Source organism: Oncorhynchus mykiss, chromosome 16 (genome assembly GCF_013265735.2).
Source record: "Oncorhynchus mykiss isolate Arlee chromosome 16, USDA_OmykA_1.1, whole genome shotgun sequence".
Classification (NCBI taxonomy): Eukaryota; Metazoa; Chordata; class Actinopteri; order Salmoniformes; family Salmonidae; genus Oncorhynchus; species Oncorhynchus mykiss.
This window is the reverse complement of record NC_048580.1, coordinates 26,551,685-26,570,069: the sequence shown is the minus strand read 5'-3', so window position 1 is coordinate 26,570,069 and position 18,385 is coordinate 26,551,685. Positions and strand designations below refer to the sequence as shown.

At 44.2% G+C, this 18,385-nt stretch overlaps 1 protein-coding gene across 1 annotated transcript in view; it reads right to left on the bottom strand.

Moving 5' to 3' along the window:
• ngfrb (nerve growth factor receptor b) overlaps positions 1–18,385 on the bottom strand; it is an 82,116-nt gene that overhangs the window by 7,084 nt on the left and 56,647 nt on the right. Inside the window, exon 4 of the mRNA XM_036946621.1 lies at positions 8,885–9,125. Within this exon, the coding sequence (XP_036802516.1) occupies positions 8,885–9,125 (241 nt within the window). The remainder of the gene's footprint in view (positions 1–8,884; positions 9,126–18,385) is intronic.

Sequence of the window (18,385 nt, the reverse complement as noted above, 5' to 3'; positions counted from 1 at the left end):
GTATATATACCGTATCAGCACTCCTACTCTGAGGCACTTTATGAATACCGGCCATGACCCTTGCAGCTTCACAGAGCCGAAGGTCTAATGAAATGAAACGTTAGTCAAAGAAACATTTGTTAAATTCAAGAATACCCGTGTTCAGTTACCTTGTATGGTGTTGTAAAGTTCAGTTTATCCAGATACCCATTGGTCCATCAGGACTAAGCATACAACTATGCAATAGTAATAACACTTTTTTTTTTACAAAAGTAATAGTGGGTTATTTTAAAACATGCAGACGAAATTTGGAGAGCCAAGAGTGACTCTATTGGGTTAAATTACTAATTGATCATGATAATCCCACCCACCATTAGTGCCCGCCTGGAGACAAGCTCACCCCATCCCCATCACTATCAATTAACAACATACATGATGAGCAGGTAGAATGTTGAACCCTTTGGCAGAGGATAGAACCCTACCCCCAATTTTCTCTTGCTGGCACTAACTCTCAATAGTCACCTCATATTCTACACAGTCCACTGCCATTCCCACATGCTCCCTTAGCTATGGAACGCCGTTTGGGTCTTGGCGGTCAAAAAAAGATGCGCGTCAAATAATACAATTCTATTGTAGAATGTTGTGTGTGCTGAATTTGCATGTGCCATCCAAGTGCCACCACTACCATCAGTAAGCACTGTCAAAGCTGTACAAAAAAAAGTCTGCAAACAAGCATACACTGGCCACAAACTATGTGTTTTTAATACCACGTTGGTAATAAGGCATCATTTGTTTGACCGGTACTTCTGCGGTAGCTAGCTAGCTTTAGCTCGGTACCTAAAAACAATGACCAGTAGGAAATTAAGTCCTTTTCATTATTCTTCGCAATGATTCAGCAATCCTAGTGAGTAATGTGACGGATGAATCAGAATTAGTTGGGTAATTTGGATAATTAAGATGTCTTATCTGCATAATATGCTTATGTGATATACTTGTTATTAGAATGTATCCCTTTGGACTCTGGTGTTGGCAGTTGCACTTCCTCCCTCAGCTGGGGCTCAGTCACTTGGGACCCAGAGAGGGGAGAGGTCAGGCTTGTCTTTCACATGTCCCTGGTGCTATGCAGAATATCAGAAAGGGAAGAGGACAGGAGGGAACATTATCTTCATATGTGAATGTGTCTTTACCCATTCTAAACCATGTGAAAGGATGGCGTAATTAATGGGGAACCAATTACAGATTTCCACAATGTTTGTGTGCCAGTCACTCCCTCGTTTGGCCTTGAGGGATGTGTGTGGTAGTGTCTGGAGTTGACAATTGATTTATGCCATTGGTCGAGTTGGTGTTTTGTGCTAGGAGTAACAGGAACAAGATAGCAACCTCGTCTTAGGGGCCAAACAGAACGATAATTCTTGGCGAATGCTATCTGGCTACGGGATCTCATTTATAAAGTCTCATTTTGTGAACTGTTCCTAATATCTGTGGTTTGTTATGTCGACTAGGGGGTGGATCTTTGCTATAAAAGATCTCATTAGCCATTGTGTTGTGACTCTCAACGGATCATTAGAAATGGTGAATCATTGACAAGTCATTGCTATTGCAAAGCTCTCACTATTAAAGATTTAGTTAACGTTTAACTGACTTGTGTGATAAGTTTGTCTCTCCTCATTTGATAATACAGAAATTAACCACCACAGTAAGTATTAGCTAGATAGTCACTTGTTGTTTGCCTATTGACATTGAACTTCAGTTCATGAAAATAAATAGCTTGCCAACTACTTAACCCTGTTGCACAAAGCTAACGTTATAAGCAGCCAACTAGCTTCATCTGGCTAGTGAAGCTCGACCGGACCGGGTTATGTGTTGTGAAGTTAGCCACAATAAGGATGAGGCACAATAGTGGAATTTGCAGTTTGCCTTCAAAATAAAAGTACTTATTTGAAAGCAATGCAGAAGGTTACAATTGGTGGAATCATGCCATATTTAAACTATATAATGTTAAACAAGGTTGGAATGTGAAGCAATGAAATGGGGTATCAGTCTACTCGGTGACACCCACAGAACACAACTGTGAAGAGTTTACGCAAATATTAGCATTGTAGCTCTTATCGCAGGACTGTGACTGTGTGAAATCACCTCCCCAGTCAGACTACTGTACAGCTTTACCTAAGGATTAGGGATCAATGAAATGGGGTATCAGTCTACTGAATACCCAAGATATTTCTTCCCAATGCCCTCCTCAGAGTTATCAGACTCCAAAACATCCACGCAGTATTGTTTTTCCTCTGGGATAATGTTCAATACACATAGTAGGTTGACAATAAATGTGGCTCAATTAGGTTGTTTCAGAGTCCCACAATAAGAGCTACGATGCTAATTTTCTCTGGGTGTCACTGAGTAGACTGATACCCCATGTCATTGATCCACAATCCATAGATAAGGCTGTACAGTGAAATAAGTATGCGCCCAATGCAATTCTAAAGTATAATACATCCAGTGTGATTTCAACCGAAATTAACAAATGATTGTCTTTTGTTGATTTTATATGACAACATTTCAACCTCGTTTATTATTATTCAATTATGGCAAAATTCTACTATTTGTTTTAGTTTGCATCACTGTCAATGGCATACTTTTATTTTGAAGGCTAACCTCAAAGTCCAATATTGTGGCTAATCCTTATTGTGGCTAGCTTCACATAGATGGGTTTGACCACCATTAATCAAATAAGAACTGTCTTATAAATTAGGGTTATTTTATATATTATATAATATAATTATCTAGCTAACTATAGCTCCTGAAACAGATTATGTCGTTTTGCTATGTTTTTGAGGAAGAACATTGTTTGCATCCATCAGCTAGCTTTTTTATATCCAGCACTGTAGGTGCGCAAGACAACTTCACCAGCATCATAGCATACATATCGATGAATCGCTGTGACATATGAAATACGAGTGATAGTGTAATCAATGTGTAATAACTACGTAAAAAATGTATGAACGCGTGAAATTATTATGTGACGTGCAGTCATATTCAGGTCCTGATTGGTAAATAATCTTGTTTGACAGGTCAAATACTGTTATTTGACGTGTATCTTTTTTGACACGCAAAGACGCAAATGGCGTTCCATACTATGCACCCTTATCTGATTAAACTACATTCAATCTAATCCTGTCATCTTCCATACCAATGCGTCTCCTGTTGTTCTGATTAGTTAACACCTGTCAGTTACTTGAATGAGTAAACGAAACACATTTGAACAAAACACATTTCATCCTAGACTCAACAAGCTTTGAAGTGGATCAAAATAAAAATAAAACACCTTCGAACTTTTGACCCTTTAGTTGCTGACACTTCAGACCCCATTCGAACATAATTTCTGTCTGCTATTTTAACCAGGTCTCTCTTGCCAAGAAGATGTTGGGCTCCTGAGTGGCGCAGTGGTCTAAGGCACTGCATCTCAGTGCTAGAGGCGTCACTACAGACCCTGGTTCGATTCCAGGCTGTATCACAACCGGCCGTGATTGGGAGTCCCATAGGGTGGCGCACAATTGGCCAAGCGTCGTCCGGGTTAGGGTTTGACCGGGGTAGACTGTCATTGTAAATAAGAATTTGTTCTTAACTGACTTGCCTTGTTAAATAAAACATTTAAAAATCAATAATGTAATGTGCAATTTGTTCGGTCGACATGGTGGGATCTTTTTGTGTGGGGGAAACTATTTATTGTGCAATAAGATATCCATCCTGTCGAGGTATTTTGTGTGGTCCTCACTATGACTTGAAAACGCATGCTCAGTTTATTAGGCTACAGATGAAATAAGTTATAATGAACTTCCCAGGGTGGTGAAAGTCCATGGGGATGAGCTTGATACTCCTTTCCTGTAAACATTGAGGGTCTTCATTTGTAAAGTGACATGATGATCAGGGCTTAGCTGCCAATTACAAATAAAAATGCTCCTGTCCACTTTATCAGCGAACTGTTGTTTAGAGAGCATGTGTGAAAACCAGATCTGGCAAGTTATATAATACTCACATGAAAATATGTTGTAAATTGGATGGAAACCTAGCTATTGAGACTAATCTAGATAAATAAAGGTTATACATTTTTTTAAAAACATGAAAGAAATGTCAATTTCACCGATAAGTCAATAGTAACTGACCTATTGTGCGACCTGTCTATGTCCTCAGTCTGCTTTTCATGCTCATGGGGCGGAAGTGGGTCAAAGTGACACCATTTGATGGGGTATCTGAATATTTCATAGCCCCCCTTCTGTCCCCGGTGCTGACTGCCGCCAGTGTAAGCATGAGCACTTAGCTGTGTTCATTATAACCAGGCCTTTTGCTATAACATATTAACTTCAGCATATTAACTTCATCTGTCTACCAAGTATTACTCAATAGGAAACAGCACTTCAATAACGCTGACACAAGCAGGCTGATGTCTCCACTCACAGCACATAAACAGGAACTGGCCCAACCACAATGCCTTAGTCTCAGTATCGGCCAACGGCTGGCTATGTGAAAACAGGAACTACATACATTAAGACACACAAACTCAAGACACACACATGCTGCACAAGATTATAACTTATCTAGGACACACACACACACACCCACCCTGGACTCAAGAAGACAACAAGGACATTGAGCAACGGCTGAAGCGATGGACTGCAGGAGCCAATCATCGGAGACTACGCCTGGACCTGAACCAACCACTGACTTCCGGCGCCGACAGAGATGGCCGCCTCGCTTCGCGTTCCTAGGAAACTATGCAGTTTTTTGTTTTTTTACGTGTTATTTCTTACATTAGTACCCCAGGTCATCTTAGGTTTCATTACATACAGTCGAGAAGAACTACTGAATATAAGATCAGCATCAACTCACCATCAGTACGACCAAGAATATGTTTTTCGCGACGCGGATCCTGTGTTCTGCCTTACAAACAGGACAACGGAGTGGATCCTATGCAGCGACCCAAAAAAACGACTCCGAAAGAGAGGGAAACGAGGCGGTCTTCTGGTCAGACTCCGGAGACGGGCACAGCGCGCACCACTCCCTAGCATTCTTCTTGCCAATGTCCAGTCTCTTGACAACAAGGTTGATGAAATCCGAGCAAGGGTAGCATTCCAGAGGGACATCAGAGACTGTAACGTTCTTTGCTTCACGGAAACGTGGCTTACTGGAGAGACGCAATCCGAAGCGGTGCAGCCAACAGGTTTCTCCACGCATCGCGCAGACAGGAAAAAACATCTTTCTGGTAAAAAGAGGGGCGGGGGCGTATGCCTTATGACTAACGTGACATGGTGCGATGAAAGAAACATACAGGAACTCAAATCCTTCTGTTCACCTGATTTAGAATTCCTCACAATCAAATGTAGACCGCATTATCTACCAAGAGAATTCTCTTCGATTATAATCACAGCCGTATATATCCCCCCCCAAGCAGACACATCGATGGCTCTGAACGAACTTTATTTAACTCTCTGCAAACTGGAAACAATTTATCCGGAGGCTGCATTCATTGTAGCTGGGGATTTTAACAAGGCTAATCTGAAAACAAGACTCCCCAAATTTTATCAGCATATCGATTGCGCAACCAGGGGAGGAAAGACCTTGGACCATTGTTACTCTAACTTCCGCGACGCATATAAGGCCCTGCCCCGCCCCCCTTTCGGAAAAGCTGACCACGACTCCATTTTGTTGATCCCTGCCTACAGACAGAAACTAAAACAAGAGGCTCCCACGCTGAGGTCTGTCCAACGCTGGTCCGACCAAGCTGACTCCACACTCCAAGACTGCTTCCATCACGTGGACTGGGAGATGTTTCGTATTGCGTCAGATAACAACATTGACGAATACGCTGATTCGGTGTGCGAGTTCATTAGAACGTGCGTTGAAGATGTCGTTCCCATAGCAACGATTAAAACATTCCCTAACCAGAAACCGTGGATTGATGGCAGCATTCGTGTGAAACTGAAAGCGCGAACCACTGCTTTTAATCAGGGCAAGGTGTCTGGTAACATGACCGAATACAAACAGTGCAGCTATTCCCTCCGCAAGGCTATCAAACAAGCTAAGCGCCAGTACAGAGACAAAGTAGAATCTCAATTCAACGGCTCAGACACAAGAGGCATGTGGCAGGGTCTACAGTCAATCACGGACTACAGGAAGAAACCCAGCCCAGTCACGGACCAGGATGTCTTGCTCCCAGGCAGACTAAATAACTTTTTTGCCCGCTTTGAGGACAATACAGTGCCACTGACACGGCCTGCAACGAAAACATGCGGTCTCTCCTTCACTGCAGCCGAGGTGAGTAAGACATTTAAACGTGTTAACCCTCGCAAGGCTGCAGGCCCAGATGGCATCCCCAGCCGCGCCCTCAGAGCATGCGCAGACCAGCTGGCCGGTGTGTTTACGGACATATTCAATCAATCCCTATACCAGTCTGCTGTTCCCACATGCTTCAAGAGGGCCACCATTGTTCCTGTTCCCAAGAAAGCTAAGGTAACTGAGCTAAATGACTACCGCCCCGTAGCACTCACATCCGTCATCATGAAGTGCTTTGAGAGACTAGTCAAGGACCATATCACCTCCACCCTACCTGACACCCTAGACCCACTCCAATTTGCTTACCGCCCAAATAGGTCCACAGACGATGCAATCTCAACCACACTGCACACTGCCCTAACCCATCTGGACAAGAGGAATACCTATGTGAGAATGCTGTTCATCGACTACAGCTCGGCATTCAACACCATAGTACCCTCCAAGCTCGTCATCAAGCTCGAGACCCTGGGTCTCGACCCCGCCCTGTGCAACTGGGTACTGGACTTCCTGACGGGCCGCCCCCAGGTGGTGAGGGTAGGCAACAACATCTCCTCCCCGCTGATCCTCAACACTGGGGCCCCACAAGGTTGCGTTCTGAGCCCTCTCCTGTACTCCCTGTTCACCCACGACTGCGTGGCCACGCACGCCTCCAACTCAATCATCAAGTTTGCGGACGACACAACAGTGGTAGGCTTGATTACCAACAACGATGAGACGGCCTACAGGGAGGAGGTGAGGGCCCTCGGAGTGTGGTGTCAGGAAAACAACCTCACACTCAACGTCAACAAAACTAAGGAGATGATTGTGGACTTCAGGAAACAGCAGAGGGAACACCCCCCTATCCACATCGATGGATCAGTAGTGGAGAGGGTAGCAAGTTTTAAGTTCCTCGGCATACACATCACAGACAAACTGAATTGGTCCACTCACACAGACAGCATCGTGAAGAAGGCGCAGCAGCGCCTCTTCAACCTCAGGAGGCTGAAGAAATTCGGCTTGTCACCAAAAGCACTCACAAACTTCTACAGATGCACAATCGAGAGCATCCTGGCGGGCTGTATCACCGCCTGGTATGGCAACTGCACCGCCCTCAACCGTAAGGCTCTCCAGAGGGTAGTGAGGTCTGCACAACGCATCACCGGGGGCAAACTACCTGCCCTCCAGGACACCTACACCACCCGATGTCACAGGAAGGCCATAAAGATCATCAAGGACATCAACCACCCGAGCCACTGCCTGTTCACCCCGCTATCATCCAGAAGGCGAGGTCAGTACAGGTGCATCAAAGCTGGGACCGAGAGACTGAAAAACAGCTTCTATCTCAAAGCCATCAGACTGTTAAACAGCCACCACTAACACTGAGTGGCTGCTGCCAACACACTGACACTGACTCAACTCCAGCCACTTTAATAATGGGAATTGATGGGAAATGATGTAAATATATCACTAGCCACTTTAAACAATGCTACCTTATATAAATGTTACTTACCCTACATTATTCATCTCATACGCATACGTATATACTGTACCCTATATCATCGACGGTATCCTTATGTAATACATGTATCACTAGCCACTTTATACTATACTATGCCACTTTGTTTACATACTCATCTCATTGTACATACTGTACCCGATACCATCTACTGTATCTTGCCTATGCTGCTCTGTACCATCACTCATTCATATATCCTTATGTACATATTCTTTATCCCCTTACACTGTGTACAAGACAGTAGTTTTGGAATTGTTAGTTAGATTACTTGTTATTACTGCATTGTCGGAACTAGAAGCACAAGCATTTCGCTACACTCGCATTAACATCTGCTAACCATGTGTATGTGACAAATAAAATTTGATTTGATTTGATTTGATTTGATTTGATTTGAACCATAGAACCAGAACTTCAAGACTCAACCTACTTTCTGTGCTGTATAAAATATGTAAACAAACTGTATTAGGCGCTCTCTCTTTTAGCTCACTCGGAGTTACTTGACAGAGCCCATGCATGCTGTACCAGATATCTTTACTCTGAATAAACTGTCACTTGTCATACAATAGATCACTTTGTCCGAATCGATCCTTGACCGACTCGTCCGCCTGCACATCTCATTTTATCAACACCAGCATCGATGCTAGCCCAACCGTGTTCTGGTCTGTTTGTTTTGAAGCCCCTGTCTTGAGCTGAAAGTGCGTCGGATTATCACACTAAAGCTAGCAGTGCCGTGTCGAGAGTGTAGAGTTGGGAAAATAAGCAATCAATATTACGCGTGGATCAGTGGGGAGTGGGTGTAAAAGGTTTAAAAGGATAGCAACTCAAATGTAGCACAAAATAGGCCGTTTTCTCTGAACAGACGTTGGGGATCCCCAGGCTGAATGTCAGGGGCTTGTGCCCTCACCCAGAAAAAGTGGCAGATGAACTCTATTATCAGATCAGATTCCTTGACTCTTATGTATACCTCATGTCTTGAAAATCTCATCTATCGAACATTGCGTTCCTGTAGATTGGTTCCCTTAAATATTACAATGCAACACCATTCCTCATTGAAGTCCCATCCCATCTGCCCTTCTTCCTCACCTCTTAAAGACGATGAAGGCTACGAGGCCCACCACAACGGCTGCCAAGATGGAGCAGTAAATGGGGATGAGGTTCTTGTTCAGCTCGTCGCCTATGAACTTGATTGTACTGGTAGTGGTGGTGGTGGTGGCGGTCTCCGTGGGGCCGTAGGGGAAAAGGGCGTCATCGTCAGTGAACGAGGGCAGGGACGAGCCCCCAGAGGGAGGGGGCGAGATGGAGGAGAAGAGCGGCGGGTTCAGATCTGCAGGAGAAGAGAAGAACAAGATGGTGGTGAGAATAAAAAGTGGGAGAGAAATGGAGTGAATATAATTGACCGTTGTGTATTCATGTATGAGTAAATATATGTGAACTGTGAACATATCTGATGTGAATCTAGATAGAGGCATACAAATCCGTTAAGGAATTTCATGAGAGATGGCGCCGGAGGAGATCAAATCAAATCAAAATGTATTTGTCACATGCGCCGAATACAACAGGTGTAATGCTTACTTATAAGCCCATAACCAACGATGCAGTTTTATGAAAATACCTAAAAAAGTAAGAGATTAAAATAACAAATCATTAAAGAGCAGCAGAAAAATAACAATGTATACAGGCTATATACAGGGGGTACCGGTACAGAGACAATGTGCGGGGGCACCGGTGTCGAGGTAATTGAGGTAACATGTACAAGTAGGTAGAGTTATTAAAGTGACTATGCAATAATAACAGAGAGTAGAAGGGGAGGGGGGCAATGCAAATAGTCTGGGCAGCCATTTGATTAGATGTACAGGAGGCATATGGCTTGGTGGTAGCAGCTGTTTAGAAGCCTCTTAGACCTAGACTTGGTGCTCCGTTACCGCTTGCCGTGCGGTAGCAGAGAGAACAGTCTATGACTAGGTTGGCTGGGGACTGACAATTTTAGGGCCTTCCTCTGACACCGTCTGGTATAGAGGTCCTGGATGGCAGGAAGCTTGGCCCTGGAGATGTACTGGGCCATACGCACTACCCTCTACCATTCCAGGCAGTGATGCAACCATGCTCTCGATGGTGCAGCTGTAAAACCTTTTGAGGATCTGAGGACCCATGCCAAATCTTTTCAGTCTCTTGAGGGGGAATAGGTTCTGTCATGCCCTCTTCACGACTGTCTTGGTGTGCTTGGACCACGTTAGTTTGTTGGTGATGTGGACGCCAAGGAACTTGAAGCTCTCAACCTGCTCCACTACAGCCCAGTTGATGAGAATGGGGGTATGCTCGGGCCTCCTTTTCCTGTAGTCCACAATCATCTCCTTTGTCTTGATCACGTTGAGGGAGAGGTTGTTGTCCTTGCACCACACGGGGTCAGTTCTCTGACCTCCTCCCTATAGGCTGTCTCTTCGTTGTCGGAGATCAGGCCTACCACTCTTGTGTCGTCAGCAAACTTAATGATGGTGTTGTAGTGCAGTCATGAGTGAACAGGGAGTACAAGAGGGGACTGAGCATGCACCCCTGAGGGGCCCTCGTGTTGAGAATCAGCATGGCGGATGTGTTGTTACCTACACTTTCCACCTGGAGGCGGCCCGTCAGGAAGTCCAGGATCCGGTTGCAGAGGGAGATGTTAAGTCCCAGGGTCCTTAGCTTAGTGATGAGCTTTGAGGGAACTATGGTGTTGAACGCTGAGCTGTGGTCAATGAATATCATTTTCACATAAGTGTTCCTTTTTTCCAGGTCTGAAAGGGCAGTGTGGAGTGCAATAGAGATTGCATCATCTGTGGATCTGTTGGAGCGGGATGCAAATTGGTTTCTGGGATAATGGTGTTGATGTAAGCCATGATCAGCCTTTCAAAGCATTTCATGGCTACAGACGTGAGTGCTACCGGTCGGTAATCATTTAGGCAGGTTACCTTAGTGTTCTTGGGCACAGGGACTATGGTGGTCTGCTTGAAACATGTTGGTATTACAGACTCAGACAGGGAGAGGTTTGAAAATGTCAGTGAAGACACTTGCCAGTTGGTTAGCGCATGGTCGGCGTTCAAGTCCTGGTAATCCGTCTAGCCCTGCGGCCTTGTGAATGTTGACCTGTTTAAAGGTCTTACTCACATCGGCTGCGGAGAGCGAGATCACACAGTCGTCAGGAACAGCTGATGCTCTCATCCATGTTTCAGTGTTACTTGACTCGAAGAGAGCATAAAAGTTATTTAGCTCGTCTGGTAGGCTTGTGTCACTGGGCAGCTCTCGACTGTGCTTCCCTTTGTAGTCTGTAATAGTTTGTAAGCCCTTCCACATCTGACGAGTGTTGGAGCCGGTGTCGTACGATTTGATCTTAGTCCCGTATTGACGCTAGGGAATTTTTCTTGAAATTTCCCATGTGAAATTAAGCCCGGGAATTTGGGGAATTTTGCTTAAATTCCTCCAAAAAGTTCGCTCATAACAGTGAACCTTTTTTTGTGGTATACACATAAGGCAATTCTAGGTCTTGTAGTATATTTCGGTTAAACTATCCCCAATTCAATGGAATTGCAAGCATCTGCATGCACAGTGCATTCTTCCATCACATGCACATCTGATTCTCAAGATCTCGCACACTAATGAGATGCTATTGAGCCCACACTACTACACTGTCTGAGCCAAGGACTACATGCTTTCTGGTAAGCTTTGATTACAATATTGGGTGGGGTGAATATATTTCATAAGACATACATGATTTATTGTTAACTAGTAAATAGTAGCATTCAGTAAAGTGTGTTTAAATCATTTCTAACTTGTTCACAATTTCTGCTAGTTAGTATTTACTACCATGTGGGTTTCCATAAATGTTTCATTTTAAAACATGTATCTTACAAAGGACTTGTTTAATCTAACTGCTTAACTATTGATCTGTACATGGAATTGTATTTGTTGTTTTTTTAGATGAAGAATCATCAGGCAAAGAGCATTAATTTCCTTCAGCGCTCACAACTAGCAACATCTGACAAAAGTCCCTCTACTTCTATTCGAGGTGAAAATGATGAATAAGACACCTTATCGATAGCAACAGCACCCCTCCTCCTGGAATCAGAAGATTTTTTGACTCAATGGAGGAACGTAGTCAGAGAAATGCTGATGCTCAAGCTGTGCATGCAACTGGTTCACCTCTGATGCTCACTGGCAATGTGTATTGGAAGAGATTTCTGAATGTTCTTCGCCCAGAATACACCCCTCCAACCAGGCATGCTTTATTATATTAATTTGCTGGATGCAGAGTTCAACAGAGTTCAAGTGAAGGTCAAGCAAATCAGAGAAAGCAGACTATTGCAATCATCTCTGATAGGTGGTTGAATGTTTGTGGGCAAGGAATAATAAACTACATCCTCTCCACCCCTCAACCAGTATTCTACAAGAGCACAGACACAAGGGACAACAGACACACCGGTTCTACATTGCAGATGAGCTGAAGGCAGTCTGCAAACATGAAGGCTGCTTGGTCTAAAGTGGAGAAGTCCTACCCTCACATCACACCCATTGACTGTGCTGCTCATGCATTGAATCTGCTCCTCAAGGACATTATGGAACTGAAAACAATGGATACACTCTACAAGAGAGTCAAGCAAATGGTTAGGTATGTGAAGGGTCAGTTAGTTATTGCAGCAATCTACCTAACCAAGCAGAGTGAGAAGAATAAGAGCACCACATTGCAGCTGCCCAGCAACACCCGTTGGGCTGGTGTTGTCATCATGTTTGACAGTCTGCCGATATGGACAGCCCCATCAAGAGGATCCACCTGGATGATGTATTTTGGGAGAGAGTGGCATGCAGCCTGAAACTCCTGAAACCTATAGCAGTAGCCATTGCACAGATTGAGGGAGACAATGCCATCCTGTCTGATGTTCAGACGCTGCTTGCAGATGTAAGAGAAGAAATCCGTACTGCCCTGCCCACTTCACTGTTGCTCCAAGCAGAGTTCTAAATACATCAAAAAGCGTGAAGACTTCTGCCTGAAGCCCATACACGCCGCAGCATACATGTTGGACCCCAAGTATGCTGGCAAGAGCATCCTGTCTGGTGCAGAGATCAACAAGGCCTATGGTGCCATCACTACCTTGTCTTGCCACCTTGGCCTGGATAAGGACTAGGTACATAGGCTGTCTGGCGAAGTACACTTCCAAGCAAGGGCTTTGGGATGGAGATGCAATATGGCAGTTGTGCCAACATATCTCATCAGCCACCTGGTGGAAGGGACTTTGTTGATCTGAAGCTCTTTCTCCTGTTGCCTCCATCATCCTCCAAATCCCACCAACATCAGCCACCTCAGAGCGCAACTTGTCCTTGTTTGGGAACACACACACCAAAGCATGTAACAGGCTGACCAATACAAGGGTTGAAAAATCGGTGGCCATCTGGGCAAATTTGAGGCTTTTTGAGCCTGACAACGAGCCAACCTCAACAAGGTTGGAAAGTGGCAGTGAAGAGGAGGCCTCAGAGTCTGATGTTCAAAAGGTGGACATTGAGGAGGTCTAGGGAGAAGATATGGAAGCCTGAGAGGAAGACAACCAAAGTTTTAGTTTCTAGACTATCATTTTACAGATGTATGTTGACAACGTTTTTGGGAGATGTGATGGATCATTGGGGAATGTTCAATATTCCCTTTCTTTTGTTGTTCAGTGAAATCATCCCATGTGAAGAGTCAACTCATTTAATTTAAGTAACTAAATCGTTTTTTAAATTTCTATTGGAAGGATTTCATAATTTGCAATTATGTCTACTTATGATAAGGTAAAAGGTTTATGTTTCTGTCTCCATATGATATGGTAAATATATCCAATGCAAAAAACATCTACATTTAAATGGCATTAATATGTCTTTGCATATATTTCCTTTAATCCAAATATATTCCCATTAATTCCCATATATTCCTGTTAATTCCCACCTTTGAATATTCCCCAAAAGGTGCAACCCTAATTGCCGGTTTGATGGTTTGTCGGAAGGCATAGCGGGATTTCTGGGTTAGAGTCCTGTTCCGTGAAAGCGGCAGGTACACGCTTTAGCTCAGTGTGAATGTTGCCTGTAATCTATGGCTTCTGGTTGGGGTATGTACGTACAGTCACTGTGGGGACGACGTCATCGATGCACTTATTGATGAAGCCAGTGACTGATGTGGTGTACTCTTCAATGCCATCGGAAGAATCCCGGAACATATTTCAGTCTGTGCTAGCAAAACATTCCTGTAGTTTAGCATCTGCTTCATCAGACCACTTTTTTATAGACTGAGTCACTTGTGCTTCCTGCTTCAATTTTTCTTGTATGCAGGAATCAGGAGGATAGAATTATGGTCAGCTATGACAAATGGAGGGTGAGGGAGAGCTTTGTACATGTCTCTGTGTGTGGAGTAAAGGTGGTCTAGAGTTGTTATTTACATTTAACATGCTGATAGAAATGAGATAAAACTGATTTGTTTCCCTGCATTAAAGTCCCGGTCACTAGGAGCGCCGACCTGTGGATGAGAGTTTTCCTGTTTGCTTATGGAGGTATACAACTCATTGAGTGCGGTTTTAGTGCCAGCATCAGTCTGTGGTGGTATGTAGACAGCTACGTAAAATACAGATGAAAACTCTCTAGGTAGATAGTGTGGTCTACAGCTTATCATGGTGAGCAAAACTTCAATACCTCCTTTGACACCATGTGTGCACCAGCAGTTGTTTACAAATATACATAGGCCACCGCCCCGTGTCTTACCAGAGGCTGCTGTTCTATCCTACCGATAGAGAATATAGCCTGCCAGCTGTTATTAATGTCATCGTTCAGGCACGACTCGGTGAAACATAAGATATACAGTTTTGAATGTCCTGTTGGTAGGATATACGTGCTTTCAGTTCGGCCCAATTATTTTCCAGAGATTGAACGTTGGCTAACAGTACGAATGGCAAAGGCAGATTAGCCACTCGTCGCCTGATCCTCACAATCCACCCCGATCTCTTTCCATGAAACATCTGTTTCTTTCTCCTGCGAATGACGGCGATGAGGGCCTGTTCGGGTGTTTGGAGTATATCCTTCCTGTCCGACTCATTAAAGAAAAATTATTTGTCCAACTCGAGGTGAGTAATCACTGTCCAGAAGCTCTTTTCGGTCATAAAAGACGGTAGCAGCAACATTATGTACAAAATAAGTTACAAGCAATGCGGAAAAAAAAATTGTTTAAGAGCTAATAAAATGGCAGCCATCCTCTCCGGCGCCATCATGTCATCATGGCTGCCCTTTTACGGGCTCCTAACCAATAGTGCTATTGTGTGTTTTTTCGCGTTATTTGTAACTCATTTTGTACATAATGTTTCTGCCACCATCTCTTATAACTGAAAAGAGCTTCTGGATATCAGAACAGCGATTTCTCTCCTCGTACTGGACCCTGTCCTTTGCACGAAGAAGAGACAGAGATATCTGGGACTTAGGTCGGGGTGCCTTGTGAGGACTCCTGAACAGCTAATCAAATGGCTACCTGGACTATTTGCATTGCCCCCAATTTTTATGCTTCTTGCTACTCTTATCTAAGTATAGTCACTTTACCTCTTTCTTCAGTTTATTTTAGTAAATACTTTCTTCACACTTACTTTTCTTAAAGCTGCATTGTTGGTTAAAGGGGTTGTTAGTAAGCATTTCACTGTAAGGTCTACACCTGCGCATGTGACAAATAACACTTGATTTGATTCGATGTTGTATCAGTCAACATGTATTGTACGACGACTTACTGCTAAACTCCCTCCTTTGTACAATATCAAATATTAAGTCCTTTCCCACACTATCTTAACCCACCATACAATCAACATCTACTTCAGTTTTCTTCCGAATCCTGTCTTGAAATACACATTTGCCACTTGAACTTTCAGGCAGATAATGTATTGAGAACAGGATTTAGCCCTCTGTATCTATCTCCATATTTGAAGTATTGTTATCAGTTTGAGTTTCATACAAACACCCGTAGATACTCAGGGAGAGGCCTGATAAGGGGGTCACCCCCCCCCCACCCCTCCACCTCTACAAGCCCAGCCTGGAGCCTCAATATGGAGACTGTTCCCTCTGTCACAGGTGGTGGCAGATGGAGAAACATATTGTGAGTCCTGATACCCTGCCCATATGGAGGTTTTAGGGACCTAAGATGTGGGGTGGGTATAGGCCCCAAGGATGGAAACAGGAGTGAGCCTACAGGAGTTGAATACGGCACAAGTAGCCCTGGGCCTGACAGTGTAGACAATCCCCCCCTAAGCTTAACCTCATGCATGCACCCACACACGCACACACACACACCATGCTGCATCTCTCTCTTGTCCTGTAACTGTCAGTAATTGACTCCATTTTGAGGAGTAGCTCGAAAACCCAGGAGAAGGTGGGTATACTTAACAGAGAACATCTCCCTACACACACACACGCACACACACACACACACACACACACACACACACACACACACACACACACACACACACACACACACACACACACACACACACTTGACTTCCTCCTCCTATCCCATCCCACATCACTTGGCCATTTCCCATACCCCCAAGGAGTCATTACCAGAGTAAGAGCCCGTGGTTCCATCCATCCGGCCCACTTTCCCTCTCTCTCCACCATTAACACCTAGCGGGCATGTTCACTCCTCAGCGCTGGCTGCTGATGTGGAAAACTCTCCACGTCTGTCGTTTACTTACAGTTACTCACATCAACAGGAACTCATCCGACAGCACTAAATGACTCAGGAGAGTTGCTTTGCATTGGGGAAGGAGATGGTAGTCGTTTTTTTTTACGCTAATGTGGTGAAATAATTAGTGAGACCTTGTTGTGATTGCGACTCAAGGGGAGCAGGTCAAGGGGAGGGGTCAGTAGTGTGGAAGGAGAGGATACATTTTTAGTATGCTGTCTTAGGTGTGACCAATGTCAATGACCGGAAGTGGTCAATTAGTTTGACATGTAACTGGGTTTTTGCTTCATGAGCCCGCTGCGTTTGAACTGTACAGAATTCTAAAATTAGAAATACATTGAACGTCACATTTGCGCATACATTTTATTTACATCTTTGACTGCTTTCCCATATTTCATTTATCTCATCTCATGTTATTAAGGGTCCTAGTCATAACTTCATAGCAGCTCTGACCATGAATACAACAACAAACAGATCCTTTCTTTTATTTTGTTGTGCAATTTACAGGCTTGTGTGACTGCGTGACTGACTAGCCAGCCTACTGATTTACTTGAGGCCGAGTTTGTTCAACCTTATTTATCCTGTCTGACTGCAGATCAGTTCTAGTGGTGCATGTTCGATTGCAGGTGTTGTTAATAACAGACAGTTAGTCTGATTGTTTTGTCTGGCCGCTAGTTTACTGGTAGATTGCAGGTGTGTTAAAGTTTATTTTTCTGGCTGATGCTTGTTTCTCTGACTGCTAGGTGGTCTGACTATGGCCTCCTGTGACTGCCAGGTCAGTGAATGGTCCACCTGCTGTGTTCAATGAGCCTTGTGCTCCAGTCAAGTGGCCTCTCCGTGGGTTCAGCCTACTCAGCAGAACACAGCTTAGACGCAGGTGGCTGACGCCAGCTCTTTTTTTCCTCTCTCTTTCCGGTTACCCTTTCTTTACCCCTTTCTACTGAGGTGCATTACTCTAACCTGGCTTCTGTAGCTTAACCCCGTAGCATTTGAGGATGTTCATTGTTTTTTTTTAATAATTCATGCGTTCAAAATCAATTGCTAGCAACCGACCACCACTACACAGAAAAATGAACATTTCCAGAACAATGATAGGTTAACGCTAATACGCAACACAGGAAAAAAACGCAAATGTTTCGATTGGATTTCTAATCAAATAGACTATCAATAAAGGGAACTAAGCTGATTGACTGCCTAATTGACAACTTTTTTCACTTCTTTTGATAATGGCTATTTCCCTTCAACCCTTACACTTGGACACATCAACAGATTTTTTACCAAGTCAGCTTGGGGATTTGAAACAGAGACCTTTCTGTTACTGGCCCACCACTCTTAACCACTAGGCTACCTGCTGCCTGTCTCTACTACTAGTTCATGACATTTCCTCCTCTCTCATCATCATGACTTCTCCCTCTTTTACTACCCCCTCCCCCACCGCGCCCACCACTCTCTTCATTACACCCCTCCACCCACCCAACAAGAAAGGACACCAGACACCCTACACTGACAGAGATCCCCTTTGTCGGGCACAAATGTGCCCTCTCTTTCTCTCCCTCACTCCCTCTTTCTCTTTCTATCAGAATATGCCATCTCTCTTACTTGCCCCCTTGTCCATTCCTTATCTCCCTCTCTATCAAGCCATATGCAGTTTCCTTTGTCTCCATCCCCAACTCACTTGGACCTCACAGTCTCTCTCTCTCTCTCTCTCTCTCTCTCACACACACACACAGACACACACACACACACACACACACACACACACACACACACACACACACACACACACACACACACACACACACACACACACACACACACACACAAACACCCTCTTTGGCTCTCTCTCTCTTTTACTGTATTTCTGTCTCTCTCTC